Source organism: Hemiscyllium ocellatum, chromosome 30 (genome assembly GCF_020745735.1).
Source record: "Hemiscyllium ocellatum isolate sHemOce1 chromosome 30, sHemOce1.pat.X.cur, whole genome shotgun sequence".
NCBI lineage: Eukaryota > Metazoa > Chordata > Chondrichthyes > Orectolobiformes > Hemiscylliidae > Hemiscyllium > Hemiscyllium ocellatum.
Genome location: NC_083430.1, coordinates 52,340,750 through 52,365,078, shown reverse-complemented (window position 1 = coordinate 52,365,078; position 24,329 = coordinate 52,340,750). Strand labels below are relative to the sequence as shown.

At 40.6% G+C, this 24,329-nt stretch overlaps 1 protein-coding gene across 1 annotated transcript; it reads right to left on the bottom strand.

Moving 5' to 3' along the window:
- Positions 1-828: 828 nt before the first annotated feature.
- LOC132830052 (digestive cysteine proteinase 1-like) lies at positions 829-24,035 on the bottom strand. Its single transcript, XM_060847519.1, has 10 exons — positions 24,032-24,035; positions 21,382-21,474; positions 20,399-20,571; positions 18,765-19,005; positions 15,418-15,616; positions 13,241-13,434; positions 12,002-12,093; positions 9,994-10,155; positions 8,782-8,971; positions 829-1,016 (listed from the first exon to the last, which is right to left on the bottom strand). The coding sequence occupies exons 1-10, from the start codon at positions 24,033-24,035 to the stop codon at positions 829-831; spliced, it is 1,536 nt and encodes a 511-aa protein (XP_060703502.1).
- Between the last annotated feature and the right edge of the window lie 294 nt (positions 24,036-24,329).

The following is a 24,329-nucleotide window of genomic DNA, read 5'->3' as shown; positions in this document are numbered from 1 at the left end:
TCTTCAACATCTGCAGTCGTCACTTTGTCTTAGTCCAGGATTCTCTCAAGATAAACTTGCAGAATGAGTCAATCGTTAGGAAGGCAATGATGGCATTTATTTTGAGGGGACTTGAATATAAAAGCAGCGACGTAATTCTGAGGTTCTAAAAGGCTCTGGTCAGATCACATTTGTGGTATTGTGTGCACTTATGGGCCCCATACTTCAGGAAGGATGTAACGCCCTGTACTGAGTTCAGAGGAGGTTCACCAGAGTGGTCCCAAGGCTCGAAAGCTTAACATAAAAGGAACATTTAAGGACACTGGGTTTATACTCGATGGAGTTCAGAAGGATGAGAGGGGATCTATTTCTTATATAATTCATCAAGATTATACATCATGTAGTAGAATACTTGTGTTTACTTCAAAATGGCTATGTTATTAAGCAGTAAAAGATAAAACGAAAAAAACACACTCATATCATCATGAAGTAGTTGTTAATTTCATAAACATTTATTTACTTAAAAAATAACCTGTTAATAATTCTAATACTGTTATGTATTTGTTTCATCACTACAAACATTTCAACAAAGGTACACAAACTATTCAACATATCTGTATCAGGACATTATTGAACAGCCCCATCATTTTATCAAAACTAGAGAAAAGCTGTAACAGAAGGAGCACGCATCGAGTGAAATCTATTCACTTTCAGTAAAAGTTTACTTCGTGTGTATGCCAACCTTTTCAGAATACAAACACAAAATTAAGACTAAGAAATAAAACATGTTATTACATTAGAAATCACAGAAAAGTAACAAATTAAACATTCTGTTGTCTTCATGTGCATTCATTCAAGAACGGCATAAATTGGATCTGTAGTAATTCCACAGTTGTTGTGTCTCATAGATATCAGAAAATATCCATCATCACCCCAGAGTGTTGACCAAGAGTTTTTAATGAGCCAATATGGTTCACCATCAAGTACTCCATAACCAACTGCAAGCACAGCATGATCCAGCTCGATCCGTGAACTTTCTGAAATGGTTACATCATAATGCTCAATATGGCTCTGAAACATTAATTAATCTTAAACACAAAGTTTGCTTATTTTCTACATCTTTAGCCCCTCTGCCACAAAGAATTTTACTCAGGACTCAAAGGAATTTGCTCATAATTAATTGTTTCAGAATCTTCGACTGTTCAGAAGAACAGATTCACTAAAAAATTTGAACCTATTGTTGAAAGCCAAATCAGGGGCTACTTTATAATTAAAATCTACTTTATTAGTTCAAGACTTTTGTTACAAAAAAGAACTTCCAATTCATGTAGTCGTATCTTGTTCTCCTGGTCACATACCTAGAAATACTGCAACCCAAATAATGTTCCCATTTTCTGGAATAACCCAGCCTCCGTATCCCAGCCAATACGGCCATAAGCAACCTTTCAAATCATGATGCAAGTCTTTTAAGTACAGGATTATACTGTGGCTGAACAAGATAATGCAGCATGTATCCCAAAACAGTGACTCAGTGACATCAAGACAAAAGGGAAAAACTGATATATCTGCATGAGCAATAACCAACTGGATAACGTTTTTTCTGAATGCAAATAGTTATTTGGCAGTACAGAAATTGACCACTGCTTAAAAAAATACATCTTGCTGAAGCTTTGTGTCTTGTACTGATTAAGGGGCTAAAGAGTGGAGCTGGAAAAAGCACAGCAGGGTGAGTGGGATCAGAGGAGCGAGGGAGTTGACCTTTCAGGTCAGAACCTTTCATCAGGACTGATTAAGACAATCTGGATGTTGAGATACTATATTCCCTTTGGATTAGTATTCTTGTGAAATAATGCTGACAAGTGGAAGATGAAAAGCTTTGACAAAATGAGTCTTTTTTCAGCAACATTCAGGTTTTCTGAATATTACCTGGAGTTCTTTGGTAATATATACCTAATGGGAATACCAATACAAGTGATGTAACCAGCAGCAGGAACTGGATTAGCTAAAATTGAACATTATATATAAAGATGTGGGGGTCTCCCTCACATCCAGGCTATAATCTTGGGGGTGAGCTCAATTGTTTGTTTAATTTTAATTCTTCAGCAGACAGGCACTTATTATCAAACAAGATATCCACCAATCATAAAGAGGAAGGCCTATTGCATACAGAGTTACGAGCCGGGCCGAGCCTGAAGTGGTGGCCACTGTGAAAGACCTGAGAGGATCAATCAATCAATCAATCAGTGATGCTCTGAAACCCAGGAGAGTCTGGGATCTTGCCTGGACTACGCAGGTGGTACCCAGCTGAGGGGCATGGAGTGGAAGGGCAAGTAGAAGGTGGATGCAGGGAACGTAGGAAGGGTAATCTCGAACTGGCATTCAAGAAAGGAAGGACTCCCCCTGCTCCCTTTCTCTGGTCAGCAAACCATAGGAAAAAAACCTACTGGTTACACATTAGGTCCAGTTCTCTCCCACTGGCTGTTAAATCGTAGCAGCAATAAAGGGCTCACATCAGGGCCTCAGCTGGCCACAGTTGAAAATGTGTTGCTGGTTAAAGCACAGCAGGTTAGGCAGCATCCAAGGGACAGGAAATTCGACGTTTCGGGCCAGAGCCCTTCATCAGGAATCCTGATGAAGGGCTCTGGCCCGAAACGTCGAATTTCCTGTTCCTTGGATGCTGCCTAACCTGCTGTGCTTTAACCAGCAACACATTTTCAACTGTGATCTCCAGCATCTGCAGACCTTACTTTTTACTCAGCTGGCCACAAGCAGGCAACTTACCTGATACCTAGAATGGAGACAAGGAGAAACTTCTTCAACCAGAGTGTGATAAATTTACTGCCACAGAAGGCTGTGGAGGCCAGGTCATTGAGTATATTCAAGACTGGAGATAGATAAGTACTTGATTGCATTTTTACTCAAATAATAAAGCCTATATCTTAACATCTTCTTTCAGTTGAACCATTGCTATTCTCTTCCCGTACAGGGTTTTGCAAAATATAGAAGATTGGTAGTGTGCTGAATTCTTGCTATTGTCAAAGGGATTGAGGGCTACAGGGAGAAAGAGGGAGAATGCGGTTGAGAAACTTGTCAGCCATGATTGAATGGCAGAGCAGATTTGATGGGCTAAACGGCCTAATTTCTGCTCCTCTGTCTTATGGTCTTGCCTCACTTGTTGCTTGTTACATCGCGGTAGGGTGGGACCATCAACTGCACAGCATCCTATTCCATGGATCAACCCAGCACCCAGGGGTCCTCTCTAAATCATGGCCCAATAAAAGGCTGAGGAATTCAGACACTCTGGTGTTTCAGATTTTGGGAGTAACAGCAGGAGGTGCCTGAATAAGCAGTATTAGTGTAAGAAGTGCCCATCAAAACAATTTTTTTGTTTAATCAACTGAAGCAGGGAAGACCATACAGTCCATCTGTGTATCTTTATCTGGTTAAGACTGAACTGACATTGGAAGGTTTTTCTTCATTGAATAATATCATATAAAATGTAAATTATTTCTATTTTCCACAAAATCTACATCAGTAAAATAAAACAAAGCACTGCATATGTTGAAGATCTGGAAAATAAATGAAATTGCTGGAGAAACTCAGCAGGTCTGGTAGCATCAGTGGAGTTTTGAGTCCAGTAACCTTTCTTCAGCAGAGTCACACAAATTAATGTTACCTCTGAACCAGCATTGACTTCACAATTGATAGTGTGTGGTTGCCACTTCTCTTAATTTAGACAATTCAATAAATCTATTCACGACTATAAATCGACAGTCAGACCTTGGGATAATTTTATCTTTTACTCGCCCTATTCACCCAGTAAACCAAAGTCTTCCGTAAACATTAATGTTTTGAAGTCGATTTTAGATTTTTTAAAATAAATTTTTAGAAGTCATTGCTGTTTCCATTCAGTAATCTGCTTTTCAGCTGCAAGTTCACTCTGTAATAATTTGTGAGGGAGAGAGTGAGCATAGTCAGGTGAGATTTGACAATTCTCACACCCTAAAATGGATTGCACTTGATACCTCACTAAAACCAATTGCAAAATATATAAGAAGCTGGAGTCAGTTAATAAAACAAGTCAATTAAAATAATCCACAATATATAAATTCATGATAACCAGTACCTCCTAATTGTCACTTGGGAATAAAGAACTTAAATATTGCTGAAAAGAAATATACAGAGATAAGGTTTTTATTTTGCATTTATCTGGATGTATGCAAACATACTTAATTTCAAACGATCACAACATTGTTGTGGTTCTGTTCGCCGAGCTGGGAATTTGTGTTGCAGACATTTTGTCCCGTCTAGGGGACATCCTCAGTGCTTGGGAGCCTCCTGTGAAGTGCTTCTGTGGTGTTTCCTCCGGCATTAAGAGTGGTTTGTCTCTGCCGCTTCCGGTTGTCAGTTCCAGCTGTCCGCTGCAGTGGTCGGTATATTGGGTCCAGGTCGATGTGCTTATTGATTGAGTCTGTGGATGAGTGTCATGCCTCTAGCAATTCCCTGGCTGTTCTCTGTTTGGCTTGCCCTATAATAGTAGTGCTGTCCCAGTCGAACTTATGTTGCTTGTCATCTGCGGCATGGGTACAAAGGATAGCTAGTCGTGTCGTTTTGTGGCTAGTTGGTGTTCATGGATGCGGATCGTTAGCTGTCTTCCTGTTTGTCCTATGTAGTGTTTTGTGCAGTCCTTGCATGGGATTTTGTACACTACATTGGTTTTGCTCATTCTGGTTATCGGGTCCTTCATTCTGGTGAGTTGTTGTCTGAGAGTGGCTGTTGGTTTGTGTGCTGTTATGAGTCCTAGTGGTTGTAGTAGTCTGGCTGTCAGTTCGGAAATGCTCTTGGTGTATGGTAATGTGGCTAGTCCTTTGGGTTGCTGCATGTCCTCATTCCATTGTCTTTCCCTTAGGCATCTGTTGATGAAATTGCGCGGGTATCCGTTTTTGGCGAATACATTGTATAGGTGTTCTTCTTCCTCTTTTTGCAGTTCTGGTGTACTGCAGTGTGTTGTGGCCCTTTTGAACAGTGTCTTGATGCAACTTCTTTTGTGTGTGTTGGGGTGGTTGCTTTCGTAGTTCAGGACTTGGTCTGTGTGTGTGGCTTTCCTGTATACCCTTGTGGTGAATTCTCCGTTCGGTGTTCTCTGCACCATCATGTCTAGGAATGGGAGTTGATTGTCCTTTTCTTCCTCTCTCGTGAATCGGATTCCTGTGAGTGTGGCGTTGATAATCCGGTGTGTGTTCTCTATTTCTGTGTTTTTAATGATTACAAAGGTGTCATCCACATATCTGACCCAGAGTTTGGGTCGAATTTGCGGTAAGACTGTTTGTTCTAATCTTTGCATTACAGCTTCTGCTATGAGTCCAGAGATGGGTGAGCCCATGGGTGTGCCGTGATGTGTTCATATATTTGGTTGTTGAATGTGAAGTGTGTTGTGAGGCAAAGGTCCAGTAGTTTGAGTATGCAGTCTTTGTTGATAGGTTCACCGTCCTGTTGTCTGTTCTGTATGTCCAGTAGATTGGCTATTATTTCTCTGGCTAGGGTTTTGTCAATAGAGGTGAACAGTGCCATTACATCGAATGAGACCATAGTTTCTTCCTTGTCTATGTGTATATTTCTGATGATGTCCAACAATTCCTGTGTTGATTGTATAGAGTGTCTGGATCCGCTGATCGGGTGTTTCAGTTTCTGCTGTAGTTCTTTAGCCAGTTTGTGTGATGGCGTCCCTGGTGGTGATACTATGGGTCTGAGTGGGATGTCTGGTTTGTGCACTTTAGGTAGTCCATAGAATCTGGGGGTGGTGTTACTTTCAGGTTTCATTCTCTATAGGTCAAACCTGGTTATCTGTCCATTTTTTTGTAGGTTCCTCAGTGTGTTGTTTATCCTATTGGTGAGCTGTGGGGTGGGGTCAGACTCCCTCTTTTGGTAGTTGTTGCGCTTTTTGGATGTACTCTGCTTATCGAGGATGACCGTCATTCTGCCTTTGTTTGCTGGTAGTATGATTATGTTCTTATCGTTTCTTAGTGATTTTAGTGCTTACCTCTCCTTGGTGTTGAGGTTATGCGTTTGTCTTTTCCTTGTTATCAGGTGTACGATACTTTGTTCACTGTTTGTTGTGTCTCTTCTGTCAGTCCATTGTTCCTGAGTGTGCATTCTAATGCTGCTAGGAGTCTGCTGTCTTGGTGTTCCTGTGGTTGTAGTTGAGTCCTTTGGCCAGTATTGTTCTTTCCGTGTCTGTGAGCTGTCTGTGGGAAAGGTTTCTAACCCAGGTATGTGTTGTGGTGTCTTCTCTGTTGTGTGTTAGTTTGGCCATTTTTTCTTTTAGTGCTGTTTTTTTGCAGTATGTGGTCCTGTTCTGTCCTATGGTGACAACCTGTTCTATGGTCCGGGTCCATTCCTGATTGGCGGTTTTTGAAATTAACAATTTTTAGCGCGCAATTTCTTGTCTGTATTTGTGAATAGATCAGATCTAAAAGTTAAAGTTCCAAATTGGAGGAAGGCCAACTTTGATGATATTAGGCAAGAACTTTCAAAAGTTGTTTGGGCACACGTGTTTACAAGTAAAGAGACAGCTGGAAAGAGGGAAGCCTTCAATAATGAGAGTCCAGAGACAGTATATTCCTGTTCGGGTGAAGGGTGAAGCTGGTAAGTGTAGGGAATGCTGGATGACTAAAGAAATTGAGTGTTTGGTGAAGAGAAAGAAGGAAGCATATGTCAGGTATTGACAGCAGAGATCAAGTGAATCCTTACACGAGTATAAAGGCTGTAGGAGTATACTTAACAGGGAAATCTGGGGAGCAAAAAGGAGATGTGAAATAGCTTTGGAAATTAAAATTAGGAGAATAAAAATGGATTCTACAAATACATTAAGGACAAAAGGGTAACTAGGGAGAGAATAGAGCCCCTTAAAAAATCAGCAAGGCAGCCTATGTGTGGAACCACAGGAGATGGGGAGATACTAAATGAGTATTTTGCATCAGCATTTACTGTGAGGGAGGATGTGGAAAATATAGAACATGGGAAAATAAATAGTGACATCTTGAAAAATATCCATATTACAGTGTAGGTGGTGCTGGCTGTCTTAAAACATGTAAAGGTGGATAGACCCCCAGGACCTGATCAGGTATACCCTATAGCTCTGTGGAAAGATAGGAGAAGTGATTGCTGGGTCCCTTGCTGAGATATTTGTATCATCGATAGCCACAGATGAGGTGCCAGAAGACTGGTCATTAAATAGTGGCACCACATTAGCCAAAGTGTTAAGGAAAAGCCAGGGAACTATAGACCAGTGAGCTTGACATTGGCGATGGACAAGTTGTTGGAGGGAATCCTGAAGAACAGGATTTACATGTAATTGGTTAAGGACTGATTAGGGACAGTTAACTTGGCTTTTTGCACAGGAAATTATGTCTCACTAAGTTGATTGAGTTTTTTGAAAAAGTAACGAAGACGATTGATGAGGGAAGAGCTGTAGATGTGATTTATATGGATTTCAGTGAGGCATTCGACAAGGTTCCTCATGGTAGACTGGTTAGCAAGGTTAGATCACATGGAATACAGGGAGAACTAGCCATTTGGATACAGAACTAGCTTGAAGATAGAAGATAGACAGTGGTGCTGGTGGAGAGTTGTTTTTCAGACTAGAGGCCTGTGACCAGTGGAGTGCCACAAGCATTGATGCGGGGTCCACTGCTTTTCATCATTTATATAAATGATTTGGATGTGAACATAAGAGGTATAGTTAGTAAGTTTGCAGATAACACCAAGATTGGAGGTGTTATGGACAGCGAAGAAGGTTACCTTGGAATACAATGTTTGTCTTAATCAGATGGGCCAATGGACCAATGAATGGCAGATGGACTTTAATTTAGATAAATGTGAGGTGCAGTATTTTGGAAAAGCAAATCAGGGCAGGACTTAATGGTAAGGTCCTGGGGAGTGTTACTGAACAAAGAGACCTTGGAGTGCAGGTAGATAGGATAGTGAAGAAAGCATTTGATAGGCTTTCCTTTATTGGGAGGTCAGACAGGACATTGATTCAGCCACTGTTGGAATATTGCGTGCAATTCTGGTTTCTTTCCTATCGGAAAGATGTTGTGAAACCTGAAAGGCTTCAGAAAAGATTTACAAGAATAAGGAGATTTCTAAAATCATGAGGGTTATGGATAGGGTGGGGGAATCTAAAACTAGAGGGCAGAGGTTTAAGGTGAGGGGGAAAGATTTTAAAAAAAAGGGACCTAAGGGTCAACTTCTTCCACACAGAGGGTGGTATGTGTATGGAATGACTTGCCAGAGGAAATGGTGCAGGCTGGTACAATTACAACTTTTAAAATGCATATGGATGGGTATATGAATAGGAAAGGCTTAGGAGGGATATGGACCAAGTGCTGGCAAATGGGACTAGATTTATATAGGATACCTGTTGACATGGATGAGTTGGACTGAAGGATCTGTTTCTGTGCTATATATTTCTATGACTATGACATGTAAGTAAATTAACTTTTTTTCTCTGCCTTTCTCTCCGGGCTCCATTCCCAACTATCCTCTCATTCTTTCTCCCCCAACATTCTGTCATCAAGATAAATACCACATTTTCCTGGATTCTGTCAGTTCTGATGAAGGGTCATTAAACTCAAAATGTTAACTCTGTTTTCAGTCCACAGATTCTACCAGACCTGCTGAGTTTCTCCAGCATTTTCTGTTTTGTTTCAGATTTGCAGCATCTGGAGTTCTTTGTTTTATATTATTATGAAAGTAGATTACTTTCCTTAGCTTGTATAATAAGAAAGTTAAAATACTTACTGCACTCTGGCTCATAATAAACTCCATGGCTATAAAATCTAAAGGACTTATGTGAAGCATCCATCCCAACAGCCACTGGCCCATGTTTAAAGATGGCCATTTTTAATGCTTCTCTTCTTCCTGATGTGACATTGACATAGTTTTTCATCTTGGCTGTGAAGACAGATTGGTTATAGTGGCAGAATCCATTCTGTACAGAATAAAAACAGGAAGTTTAAAATAGATTGCAAATTGAAAATGTAAAAATAATTTCAAACATTTCTGGGTATAGCAGTCATCATCTGAAGACAAGGTGGGCTTTTAATTACTTAAAAATTGAATGTTTTTATTTCTTGAAGGGTCGTTAATTCTATTGGAAATCAGAAGCACTGTCTCAGCAAATATACTTGTTAAACAGAAATTAAAACAAAATGCTAGAAGGGTTTCAACAGTTGACGAGAGAAACAGAGTTAACATTTCAGGTGAACAACAAAAATGTCGGGTCTGAAGTTTCTGCTTTTATTTTAGATCCCCAGAATTCAACTGACCACTGACTTTTCTTCCAATCCACTCCTTACTCAATGATATTACATGGAAAGTAAACTATAACATTATTCTCAGTGTTAAATAATATTACTCTTCAGGAAGCAGCAAAATACTTCAGTAAAGCTGCATAGACATTGTGAGTTTAATATTGTTGTTTCACAATTATTAGATTAAATTAAACCTTCCTTAATGTTTAAAATCTCACAGTAAATCAATAAAGCAGTGTTCTTCAAAGGCTCCTCTTTTCCAATTTTGATGTGCAAAATATTTACATTTCACACCAAGACGCTGGTGCACAGAGAACAGAGGTCCATAAAACTGGGCAGCTGGTATCTCATCTTGCTGCTTATAACTTGCATCAAGTGGGATCAGTTGGATGCAGATACCAAGCAAAAATCTGAATTTCTCGATACAGAGTTTCAGGTCTGGATTTTCAAGGGATCCAAATTGCTTCAGAAACACAGTTGCAGAAAAACATTCTCTATTCCAGAGGACTGTGGAAGCTCAATATTTTGAGTACATTTAAAGTTGATGTTGACAAATCTTTGAATACCATTAGTGTAAAGGCTTCTGGGAAAGTGTGAATTAAAAGGCATAGACACTTTGGATTTGCCATGATCATATTAAATGGTGTAGCAGGCTCTTATGGGCTGAATGGCCTACTCCTATTCCTAATACAGTACTCACCTGTCCCAGATAAGAACCATACGATTCTGCAGTTGCAATTCCACCATGTTTGATCATCCATTCATATGCTCGCCATTCTTCCCCTCCATCACAGGCAGCATTTCCAAAACCCCACGTACAATCAAGTAACATTTGCTGAGACAGCAGGACTAAAGATCCTGTCTGAAGGGAAACATAATCTAAGTTTCTAGCAACAATGCCATTAAGGATTGAAAACAATTAAATACTCATTGTCTATGTTAACATACTTATTACAAGATCATGAAGGAAGCTAGCACTGACATTGGCTTGATTGACTCTGTAAACTAAACGCAAGGGTTTAATAGAACACCATTACTCAATAAAAATAGTCTCTGACCATTTATTACTTTTCAATTAATTGTTAAACTGATGGTAAATAACTACCAGAAAAATAAGAAACTGGAGCAGTCAAAGTGTTTGAAAATGCAGTCATAATTTTTGTAAAATGGAAAAGGAATTTTAAGGCTTTTATACTTAATTTCACACTGTCCTTCTACAATATTTACTCTAAGACCAGCTTAAAAATAGTACCAAAGCACAAATGCCAATTTTCTGTCTGGAATAATATCACCAAATTTAAGGGAGACATTTTCACACTGATCTTCTTGAAATGTTGGGAGAGTCATATGTCTGTGTCCTGTTTCAATCAAGGCAATGCTGAACTGTTCAAATCTTTCCGTGCCTCGAGTATCAGGCGTCAGTAAAGCTTACTCTGTGTAACTCTCTTGAGGGCAATGTTCATCAATTGTGCATTGGGATAACCTTATCCTCATCTCTGTTCCTCCATGCAAAGCAGCTGCTTGCTTTCATTTGCAAATATTGGTGTTTCTCAGATGCTAGCTTCTCACTATTTGTAGTTCAAAACCAGCTCACACACAGAGTGAGATGAAAGTCTCACGTACACAGAAAAAAAAAGCTGGAGTTTACAGCCCAGCCCCACCACGCAGCTGTTTGGTGATGTGGCAGGGGCATGTACCTGATCCAATACCTTCCCACCTAACCCCAATCCGAACCCCACAAAAACAACAGACAGGCAGTCCACTATCTTCTTAAAATTGGAAATTGAGTTTGGTAACAGGCCCATTAACCCAGACATTATACTGTACAGACCATAATACAGATGGCATGGCAGTAGGTCTCAGCGTAAAAACTGTTGGTAGGAAGGAGAACTAGTGACGTGGTCTATTCTGAGAGGAGCCTGGCGCAATACCCCTTCAGCATAACCTCTGCAGCCAACACCTTGAACGTCACCTCCAGCTTTGTGGCTTTCCATCTTGCTGCCAAAACCTTCTCTACCTTTCTGCAATCCCACCCCAACCAAACGCATAACTTATCTCTGGGATTCATGTCAGGAGCCCCCTTGCAGTCTCAGCAGTGACCACTCCTGAGCTCATTCAGCAGCCAGCTCATCCCAGCGTTGGACTGTCTTCCACTCAGGGGGCAGCCCTTAGCTCTTTACGGCTGCAGTGGCGTGGCTTCTTTAAGATTCAACCCAAGAGAACAGCAAATAAAACTGCCCAACTTGGCATTTAGGGGTCATTCTGTTCCAGAGATCGTAGGCTTATCACGATAGTGTGTGACTAGAGAACAACAGTAATCAAACTAATCCAGGAGAATCCTAGCCAAATCACTAGAGGATATAAAATAATTATTTCCACTCAATGAAATCACAGTCTTGTTTGCATTAAATGGGAATGATGTTGGACCAAATTATGCAATAGCTAATGAAATTCCTGTGGCTGGGTCACACAGAGTTCAAATCCTAATTCAGACCATCAATACTGTTGTTTGGATCTAGCCCTAGGTTAAACCATTTTACTGTTTTTCAAATTTTAATAGAGCAACAGAAAAACATGCTGGGCTATGGGGAAAAAGCAGAGAAGTGAGAGAAATCGGATTTCAAAGACTTGGCAAAAGCATTAAGGGTCCTCATGGGCTGTACCATTCTCAGATAACTATTGTAGTACTTTGCAAACACATCATTCACCTTCAGAAAGAGTGCTCCTTCTATATTCCCAGTTGAACTAAAACTCCAACAGGATCCACACAGAGCTTGATCTTTCACTGGGGTCACAGCACCTTGAAGATATACAAGATTCAAAGTCAAGTTCATAAATCATTCCTTTGAATTAATTGGTTGTATCTGAATAATGCTGGGCAAACAATTGAGAACCTCCTAAAAATTCACTTTTCAAAAATAAGATGTTTTGTTAATTGATCTTGAGACATGTACAAAAAATGAGGATGGTGAGTAATGACTTTTGGAGACTGCCTGTTTGGAAGGACCCTGAAGAGTTGAGCAGAATCAAAAAGCTCAGCTTCCAGAGCAACCAGAGGTCAGTCCACTGCCTTCACCTGTAGAAAATGTGGCACAGAGTCCATGTCCTCCAGGCAATACTGAACACAGAGTGGACCATCAAGGTACAAACCATCAGGATATGGAAGTCTTACAAAAGAACAGAGAAGAGACTTGGGACTGGATTTTCACTCCGCGACCATGCCAGAACAGGGACCAGAATGCTTTAAAAATGGCTCGTAGGATCTTAGTTCCAAGAGCATTCCCATCACTGCAACTTTTACAGGGAGACAGCCCATGGGTAGACTCCTAACCTTTCCATCATGTGTGTCTTAAAAATCACATGCACTTTAGCAACTTAATCACTTAAAACGTAACAGCAATCTAGGTTTGTTCAAAGCATCACATCAGTTGTATGATACTTTGATCTTTTACTATAAATTCTGCCCCACTAGCTACCTGATGAAGGAAAGCTTGTACTTTCAAATAAACCTACAGGAATATAACATGGTATCTGGTGACTGTAAACATTGCCCACCCCTGTCAAACACTGGCACCTCCACATAAAGGAGGGATGGGAGAAATGGAGCATTTCAGTGCCCCCTTCCCAATTCTGATTGAGTCAGGCTGCCGTGTGAAGGAGAGCTGGCTCACAACCCCTTATTGGAGTCATAAACACTTTCGCAAATAAATTCAGAAGGTTAAATGCCATAATGGAAATCTACAGAGTATGTTAAGAATTTTTTGTAATACAGTAATTAATGATAAGGCTTTGTTCTTGAAAAGCAAGCAACAACTGAATTGACCATCAGTGGAAAAGGATTCAGACACAGTAGAATACATTATCCAATGTACAAAATGCTCTTATGCATTGATAATCTTCAAACAAGGCACTTGCATTAGCTACACAAAAGGGAGAAAATCCCATACCATATAATCTCCAGTCTAAACTGGGAGGTGGCACAATTGATTTGTAAAGCTCTGTGGGAAAGGGCTGCCCATTGTTCAGTGTGGTACTCTTCAGTCTTCCATTCAGTACAGATACTTCATTTATTGTTCTGTCAGCCAAGTGATTAATTTCCAATTTGAAGGTCAGGTTTCTCCGATTCATTGAATGAATGTACCTGAAAAAACAAATCATAAACACAACACAAAAGAACACGGAACAAAACTGCACAGGGACTGAACAGCTCAGTTGCTAGTGATCTAGCTTGGTGCCATTTGACCTCTTGGCCTGGACAGTTTGTTTTAAAATTCTGACCAATTCTACTTTTGTATGTCTTTGTAGTTTAACAGCCAGGTAAGACAGCAATGGTTTAGAGAAAGCAAGCACTGCACATCAGAATATATGCAAAATAGTACATATTTTCTATTGTTCTTGTGCAAGGATTCCTACTATTTCTGATAGCATTTTGGACATTCATCCTTAGATTGAGTGTGTTGCTGGTGAAGCCAGAATGTATTCCTCATCAATTAAAGCCCTCCCCAACTGATCTCAAAAACTACACCTTTCCCCACTGATCTTAAAACATCTGCTGATTGTTTGAATTTTCTTCTCTTCATTCACAATTTGAACCTCTTCCATTGATAATGGTCATACGCTAAATGGAAACAATCATTGGAGGTTCAGAATAAATTCAAACTTATTATTCATAATAATTCAAGTGATTTGTATTTGCTAGAGGCTTTAGAATTTGTCCAATTATTTTCACATAGATAGCATCCCAAGCATCAGATGTCTCTCACAATTAGTCTATAATTTTATGTTGGCTACCCATAAACTGATATTCTTCTTTCAAGGCTGTAACTACACAATCTCAGACTCCAATTTCAATGGGGTGAGAATGCAGGTGGTTACTCATGCAAGGTTACTGGGTACCACATTAATGCATGACAATTTTTTGCCTTGACAATTTGCTCAAGAATTTACAGTAACGTCATAGAGTCATAGAGATATACAGCACAGAAACAGACTCTTTGGTCCAACTTGTCCATGCCGACAAGATATCCCAATGCAATCTAGTCCCACCTGCCAGCACCTGGCCCATATCCCTCCAAACCCATCCAGATGCCTTTTAAATGTTGCACTATTTCTAGCCTCCATCACTTCCTCTGGCAGTTCATTCCATACACGCACTACCCTATGAGTGAAGAAGTTGCCCCTTGGGTCTCTTTTATATCTTTCCCCCCTCGCCCTAAACCTATGCCCTCTAGTTCTGAACTCCCCCACCCCCAGGGAAAAGTCTTTATCTATTTATCCTTGTTGGACACCAATGGTTATAAGCTGCCAACTTGCTTTTTTTGGGATATTGGTCATGTGAGAGTTGAGAAAACACAACCTGGTCTGCTGGATAGCTTTAGCCATCTGGACATAGAGCCAATGTTGCAGAGGTTTTGCTCAAATACTTTTTAAGCTGCTTTCAAGAAAGCACCAGTATTTGTTCAGTGGTTTCCCTAATGAATCTGGAGGATGTGGCAGAGAAGCTGGTGATAGAATTTCTTTAGTGCTGTAAGATTTTGTTGTTACACAGTCTTGGTCTCACTGCAGTATCGCAGACAGGCAACAACAGCTGATTTGTATATTGGGACATCTAATGATTGGCGGAGATCCTTCTTGTCAAAACAGAAGTCAGGAAGTAACTAAAGGTCAAGCACAAAAGTTTGGAGCCATGTACAGGCCAGACTAGGTAAGGACAGCAGATTTCCCTCCCTAAAGATCATGAATGAACTAGATGTTTCTTTTGACAATCCAATAGTTTAATGATTTGCCATTAATGAAATTGAAATGCATTCCATCAATTAAATCCCCAGCTGCCATGGTAGAATCTGAATTCTTGGTTGTAGATCAATGCAACAAGCTTTTGAATGTCCAACAGTATAAGTTTTGATTGACAGTGATGTGAAAAACTGAACTGTTAATCCCATCCTCAAGAATCAGGGGCACAGTTTAAGGATAGGACACAGACCACTTAGGACCGAGAAGAAGAGAAATTTCTTCACCAGTGTTGAAAGGGTAAATGGCTTACTCCTATTTCCATGTTTAAATTAAGCCTTTGTGAAATAATGCTTAGTTTTGATAACAATTACACAATGATAATCAACTTTACCTCATGTTGTGAGTAAATGTTGTTTTTCTCATCTCATGCTCCAGGTCATCTTTCTCGTAGTCCCTATTAAATTTCTTCTTGTAATACTTGAACAAGTCATGTGTCTTATTACCTTGGTCACTGTCAATTAAATCCTGAATGGGATTGGCCACAATTCTGTGTTCTGCTGCAGGACCAGGAAAACTTTCACAAGATAAACCTGTGATAATTTATACAAGTATGCATTAGTGTCTAGTCATTATTTATCGGCCAGAATTAAGTATTGGCGGTAGGGGTCTCATCCACTGTTTGGAAACAACTGAAGTACTTGCCTCATTTCCAAGAGGATAGGCCCAGGGGAATAAAGTATTCTGACGCACTATGTGACCATCTCTGGGCCATTCCTGAAACATTTCTCACTTCAAGCTACTGGCAGCTGCTAACCAATCAGAACCTGGCAGCTCTCCACCATATAGAAACATATCAAATGGCAGCAGGAGTTGGTCATTCAGCCCTTTGAGCCTGCTCCACTATTCAACAGGATCATCCAACTCAATACCCTGCTATCTCCCCATACCCTTGATCCCTTCAACAACTAACAACTACATTTAACTCCTTTAAAACAGTCAATGTTTTGGACTTAACTGCTTTCTGTGGCTGAGAATTCCATAGGCTCACCACACTCAGTGTGAAGACATTTTTCCTCATCTCAGTCTTACAGGTGGTGCCACTGGGAGTGCTGGCTGCTGTTGGTAATGTATCTTAGGAGAGGCCTGGGATTGTCAAAGGAACATCAAGCTAGAGATGAGCAAGGCTGGGATGGGGGAATGGAGGGCTCTCAGTGACTCCCTTTCTCCCTGATGCAGAGGTGCTTTGATTGGGCACAGAGCACCCTGATGGGCTGATGGTGACAACCTGCTCCATCACTGGTTAATATCAGCAACTTCAGGGTGAGACCCTTAAATGGTCACTTCACGGCCACAACTGTCCTCTACAATCTTCGTCTTGCACCATCCTCACCCTCCCTCCCCAGAGCTTGTCCAAGGTGTGCTTTTTTTTCTTTATTTATTCATGGGATGAGGGTGTCACTGACTAGGCAGCATTTATTGTCCATCTCTAGTTGACCAGAGGGCAGTTAAGAGTCAACCACATGGCTGTGGGTCTGGAATCACATGTAGACCTGACCAGGTAAGGATGGCAATTTCCTTCTCTAAAGGACATTAGATGGGGTTTTCTAATAATCAACAAAGGATTCATGGTCAGCGTCAGATTCTTAACTTTAGATATTTATTGAATTTAAATTCTACCATCTGCCGTGGCAGATTTGAACCCGGGTCTCCAGAACATTATCTGTGTCTCTGGATTAATAGTCCAGCAATAATACCACTAGGCCATCAACTCCCCATGAGGGCGCACAGAATTAAATTCCACTCGTGTTCAACATTCCAACTACTATACAAGTTATTTCACATGTGAAATACATTGCTTAAAAATTCATTCATGGGACATGGGTGTTGTTGGTGAGGCCAGCATTTAATGTCCATCCCTACTTGCCTTTGAACAGGGTGGCAAGGCCTTTTAGAGGGCAGATTGCCCTGGATCTGGAGTCACATGTAGGCCAGCTCAGGCAGATCTCCCTCCCTATAGGACATTAGTGAACCACAATCGATGGGTCCTCATGGTCACCATTGCAGAGACTAGCTTTCAAATGTAAGCTTCACCAGCTGCTATGGGTGGGCTTGGGTTCAAATCCCACAAAGTCTTCGCCCAAGACTCTGATTTACAAGCGTCTCTTGTACATACAAAAAGTCTTTACGAGATATCCTGCAAACTACTGACTACATGGTTTTGGTTTTGATGTTCTAAACTCTTCTCATTCAGCAATTAAATATTAAAATTGTGTGGCTGGGGAAGGAAAGAGGTAGTTAATCTGTAAAAGTCATTCTTTATGCTGCAAGTTGTTATGTTTAATGTAAATAAAGGAAAGCTTATACCAAAACGATTCTATTTATTTCACTAATGACTTCAAAATGATCCTGTAAATATGCTTGTAATGTTCTTTCATTCATTCAGGGATGCCAGCAGTGCTGGCTAGGTCAGCATTTATTGCCCATCCCTAATTGCCCAGAGGGCAGTTAAGAGTCAACCACATTGCTGTGGGGCTAGAGTCACATGTGGGCCAGGCCAGGTAAGCATGGCAGTTTCCTTCCCTAAAGGTCATTAGTGAACCAGACGGGTTTTTCTGACAAAGGACAATGGATTTATGATCATCATTAGATTCTTAAGTCCAGAATTTTAATGAGTTCAAATTCCACCATCTGCCATGGCAGGATTCAAACCCAACTCCCTGGAACATTGCCTTGTTCTTTGGATTAAAAGGCTAACGATAATATCACTGGGCCATCGCCTCCCAATTAATATTGAATAGTTAAGCATTTCAAACTTGCAACTTGTCACTTGTAACTCTTCTCTCTCCAACTCCTAGTTCCTTCCTCCAATAGGTACCACTTAAGAACCATCTTATCCCAAATCTTAACCTACATAGATCCATAAAGCTCTACAGCACAGAAAAGGCCCTTCGGCCCATCGAATCCACAGCAGTCAAAAACAAGCACCTAACTATTCTAATCCCATTTTCCAGCTGAAAATGTGTTGCTGGAAAAGCACAGGAGGTCAGGCAGCATCCATGGAGCAGGAGAATCGACGTTTTAGGCATGAGGCCTTCTTCAGGACCAGCACCATTTTCCAGCACCAGGATAGTGATCTGTATAGCATGACATTGCAAATGCACATTTAAATACATCTTCAGTGTTATGTGGGTTTCTGCCTGTACCACCCTTACAGGCAATGAGTGACCATTCACTTACAAGGAAAACACTCGTCTTCCAATCAGCATCCACCAAAATGTGACAGGAAACACAACAAAACATGCAAGGTTATTGGCCAAGTGCTGGAAAATGGGATGAGAACAGTTCAGTGCTTAATTTTGACCAGTACAAACTTGACGTTCAAAAGATTATTTTTGTGTGCTGTGGATCTCTATAACTCTAATATTGTATTGCATCGACAGAGCCTTAGCACACTGCCACATTGTAAGTCATGAAAGCAGGGAGTTCATGTAAATTAAAACAATCATCTTGGGGCAGCTCTTAAACACAAAGAGAAAACCCCCAGAAACATCAAGACTTTGAGCAATTTAATCAAAGTTTCTGGAGCCAACCAACAGGGTCAGTGGTCCAGTCACTCTTCCCGCATTCCTTTAAACTTCTCAAGACTGACTTTTGAAACAAGTATATAAAGGGAAATTATAACCACATAACATGCTGGTGCTGCACAAGGCTGCAGCATCTGTCTGCTGGATCTTTTACCTTCAGGAAGTTTGAAGACATTTGGGTCCACATCATACTTCAATTCATTGTAATCTATTTCATACTTGTCATAATGTCCGCCAAACAAGGTATTGTATCCTATCATTTCATAATGGACAGGAATGGGGCCTTGACTGGAACTGGAAAGCCACATGGTGTAAGTATTCTTCTTTTTATCCACCAAAGTGACATTTTGCCATACACTGCAATGACATCCTTTGAAATCCTCTTCCTTTATGAACTAAGAAATAAGTATATATAAGAACACAGTTACCAGCAAGATTTTGCATCAGTTTAATTTACCTTTAGCTTCTTTGTAAAAATGTGTTCATTCATGGTAATTTGCCTCAGCAGTACTTATTGCCCAGGAGTAGGTGGTGGTGAGCTGCTGCTCTTAGCCTCCACAGTCTGTGAGCTGTAGGAATACCCACAGAGCTGTGGAGAGGAGGGAGTTCCAGAACTTTAACCCAGTGACAATGAAGGAACAGAAATATCGATCCAATGGTCATGGTGGTTGTGAATTGAAGGAGATTGTGAATGTGATGGTGTTCTCGCTAATCAATCACAAGATGAGGGTGTCACTGGCAAGGCCAGTATTTATTGCTCATCCCCATCCCTAGTTGCTCAAAGGGCAGTTAAGAGTCAACCCCCACATTGCTGTGGGTCTGAAGTTACATGTAGGCCAGACTAGGTAAGGATGTCAGATTACCTTCCCTAAATGACATTAGCGATCTAGATGGATTTTTCCAACAATTGGCAATGGTTTCATGGTCATCATTGGATTCTAGATGGCAGAGATCGCAGGTTTCGAAGGTGTAACCAGAGGGTATTTGGTGAATTCCACAGTGCATCTTGTAGATGGTACAGATATTTTCTAATCAGCATGCTCCAAAATGTTATTACACACACTGGAGCAGGTGGGACTTGAACCCAGGCCTCCTTTCTCAGAGGTAGGAACACTGCCACTACACCATCCTGCTGCTGCTGCTGTGTCAGCAGTGAAGAGAGTGAATGGTGAAGATGGTGACTGGCTCACGAATAGATAGTAATTCCTCCTCCTTATTGTTATGGGGAGGTGATGATCTTATTGCTGGACAGCCAAACCAGAGACCCAGATAACACTCTGGGGACGTGGGTTCAAATCCTGCCACAGCAGATGGTGGAATTTGAATTATCAATATATTATCTGGAATTAAAAGTCTCAGAATGACCATGAACCTATTGTCAATTGTCAGGAAAAAAAATCTGGTTCACTAATGTCCTTTATGGAAGGAAACTGCCATCCTTACCTTGTCTGGTCTGGCCTACATATGACCCACAGCAATGTGGTTAACTCTTAACTGCCTTCTGGGCAATTAGGGATAGGCAATAAATACTGCCTAACCAGCAAGGCCTTCATCCTGTGAATGAATATAGGACACAAAATTATGGCCTTTCCTTCAGGTATCAAATAGAATTCAAAAGGTTAATAACTTTATTCTAATGCAAGGAAGGAGCACCTGAACAATTCAACTTTGATTAAATGAACACATTGTTAAAATTTTCAGCAACAATTTCCTGGTTTGACATGATGCCATTCAGTTCTGTGTCATTAGCATTTCAGTCCTTTCCCTTTTGATCATACGTATCCTCACCTGAAAACTTTGCAAAGCTGGAATAACAGGCTGTGCAGTGACAGGATTATGGATGGTCCCATTTAGTTGAAAGCATTTGATAACATTTATCTCAGTTTCTGTAGTTGCCGGAGAAATTTTGTAACTAATTCCAGCTGGCTTTTCAAATCCATGCTGTAGGGTTATAACCTGACCTGTTAAATCGGTAGAAACATTTACTAAAGATTTCTATATTAAAATATAAAAGAAATAGCATCAATTCTTTACAGTAGATTCTTATGCTCATGACCAGCTTAGTTCTGAAGACATTCTGCCTTCAACAGTAATATAGTACTCATTTTGCTCTTTTAACAAATTATAAAGTTATCGACTTAAAAAAATTACAAAATTCATACAAACTGCCACTCTCATGGTCTCAAATCCAGGCGTTCCAGTCAATGTACAAGTTTTTTTTAAACAGAGGCTGAGTTTAGAAATGAGATGATCTCTTTGAAATGTACAAGATTCTGATAAGGCTTGAGAGGACTGACACTGATACTGTCCCCCTCCACCACTTCCCTCCCAGCTGGGAATCTAGAACACTGTCGGGCGCAGTCACAGGATAAGGGGCCAATCATTCAGGCTTGAGTGAAGAGATATTTCTTCTAGGCTGCAGATCTTTGGAATTTTTTCTGTCATTGAACACATTTAAGGCAGACATAGATTTTTAGACATTCAGAGACAATTGTGAACAAAGATAACAGCTATAATGATATTGAGTGACAGAGCAGACAGAAGGGAATACAGTCTTCTCTAACTCCGATATTCTACCTTCTTATGATTTCCGCTTTCATTAACCCAGAAGACAAGATAGTGAACTGAGCCTAAAACTCTCCCAATATTGTCTTTCACCAAATTCACTCAGAGTCTAAATTTAGGTAAATTCAGAGCTGAAACAAGTGCTTTCGAGTCATTCTGGTATTTCTCAGACTGGAGAGAGAGTAATTTACAATAGTGTACGATACCATGATAGTATTCAATGCGGCTGACTTGCCCAGAGTTGTTGTACCAAGCTTCGAATGGTTCTTCAATCTCAGCGAATGGCAAAATAATAGTCCCTGTCAACCAAATGATTTACAAAGTAAGTTTGACTGATGAGGTGCAGGTCAAGTACAAGCTTCACTAGCAAAACAAGCAACATCTGATCATTCTCAATCGTTCATTATTTATTCTGGTCAACAATCAGAAGATAAAATTCAATTTCGTATACTTTACACAAATTGTTGAAACAAAGTTACAAAATTGTACCTTTTCTATAAATCTGGAAGTATTTTAGTTTGATCTCCTTGACATTAGATTTTAACTTAGCGTCTGTGCCTTTAGCTGTCGAAGCACTAAACTTTATTTCCTTCCTCTTTGAAACTATTCACATCTCTATCCTTGTTTATGGCATCTCTTCACATCTAAGTTTTTAAACCAAGAATTTGGTCATGTGTTCAAATGAAACTCATCTAGCAATCCTGTTTGATAAAATTCCTGAGAGTTACTTGCAAGTTTTCTTTTCCTAATAAAAACTGTAATTGGAAGCACATCATATGAACCGGGCTGAAAAAGAAAATAAATTCTAGTATAGGCTTTTGTTATACATGGAAACTCCTTTGAAAAACATATTGTCACCATTCCATATATTTATGAAGAAAAATTGGTTAATTATGTCGACAGCATTTTGCAATCTAACTAATTTTTGGTAGCTGAACAAATCAGGGACAGATCAGCAAGTACAAATCATCTCCCAAACAAAACAAAAATCACAAAACAAATACAACATAATTCTCACTTGCAATATCATATTTCTTTGTCAAAGGATCATGTGCTCACCAAAGTGCTAAAAATTATACATTAGCTTTGAAAACCAGACAATTTTAGCTCAGCAGTTTTTCTAAGTCAGGTAAATTGGCCATGCTAAATTGCCCGTAGTGTTAGGTAAGGGGTAAATGTAGGGGTATGGGTGGGTTGCGCTTCGGCGGGTCGGTGTGGACTTGTTGGGCCGAAGGGCCTGTTTCCACACTGTAAGTAATCTAATCTAAAAAATCTCTCTAAAGCAGTGGAACCAGAACATACTGGAACTATTGTAAAGACCCCTGGAGTCCAATAATCTTAAACAAGTGATTGAATTTCCAATGACTGACTTAAATAAACCTCATGGTAAGATTTCATGTTGCAAGCCTTTAAAGTTACAGAAGAACTAAATTAACCATGAGTAAACATGGCCAGCTTATACAGAAGACGACAGAAAAGATATTCTCCATTTTAACCATGACTGAAAACTTCATCTCGAGTAAAGTTTTGCAGCCTGCTTGTCACAGAATTGCAGTTTTTAACTGGAGGTAGTCCAAAATTATTTCCACCTTCCAACTAGAGTCATAGAGATGTACAGCATGGAAACAGACCCTTCGGTCCAACCCACCCATGCCGACCAGATATCCCAACCCAATCTAGCCCCATTTGCTAGCACCCGGCCCATATCCCTGCAAACCCTTCCTATTCATATACCCATCCAAATGCCTCTTAAATGTTGCAATTGTACCAGCCTCCACACTTCCTCTGGCAGCTCATTCCATACACGTACCACCCTGTGCATGAAAATGTTGCCCCTTAGGTCTCTTTTATATCTTTCCCCTCTCACCCTAAACCTATGCCCTCTAGTTCTGGACTCCCCAATCCCAGGGAAAAGACTTTGTCTATTTATCCTATCCATGCCTCTCATAATTTTGTAAACCTCTATAACAGTCACCCCTCAGCCTCCAATGCTCCAGAGAAAACAGCCCCAGTCTGTTCAGCCTCTCCCTGTAGCTCAAATCCTCCAACCTCGACAACATCCTTGTAGATCTTTTCTGAACCCTTTCAGGTTTCACGACATCTTTCCGATAGGAAGGAGACCAGAATTGCACGCATTATTCCAACAGTGGCCTAACCAATGTCCTGTACAGCCGCAACATGACCTCCCAACTCCTGTACTCAATACTCAGACCAATAAACGAAAGCATACCAAACGCCTTCTTCAATACCCTATCTACCTGCGACTCCACTTTCAAGGAGCTATGAACCTGCACTCCAAGGTCTCTTTGTTCAGCAACACTCTCTAGGACCTTATCATTAAGTGTATAACTCCTGCTAAGATTTGCTTTCCCAAAATGCAGCACCTTGCATTTATCTGAATTAAACTCCATCTGCCACTTCTCAGCCCATCGGCCCATCTGGTCCAGATACTGTTGTAAAATGAGGTAACCCTCTTCACTGTCCACTACACCTCCAATTTTGGTGTCATCTGCAAACTTACTAACTGTACCTCTTATGCTCGCATCGAAATCATTTATGTAAATGACAAAAAGTAGAGGACCCAGCACCGATCCTTGTGGCACTGGAGCTCATCTCATTAATAGGCAGCTTCCTATTCTACCACCATGCCGGGTAGAAACTAGATGCTGTGAATTCCCAAAGTGAAAGTCTGAGCAGGTACCTGGTGACTCAAGCACATCACCTCAACCTCTGGGCTTCCACCTCGGACACCCAGTACCAGTGTCTCAGGGCATGCCCCAGGACAGCAGCTGCGTGCACCCACGAACACAGACATCCGACACATTACAGTCTCTTTATACATCATGGGAAACTTACACATGGTTCACTAATAGGACAATCCTGCCTGACCGGACTGCATTTTGAAGGAGATGGGTTTCTTACTGACATGGTCCTGTCAGCACTCTATGCTGCAGGGTCAGCTCCCAGCTCAATGCTGCTCTCTTGTTCTCCAGGCATTCACTTACCTTGAGCATACTGGGATGCTCACGAGTCTCTCTGCCTTTCCCTTTAGCCGTGCAGCTTGTCCAGGGTGTTAACAGTGATCAGTCCAGAGGGTGAACATGTTGCTTTGTGCTATTTCAGTGTCAGACCCACTGATGCAGCAGATACAGTG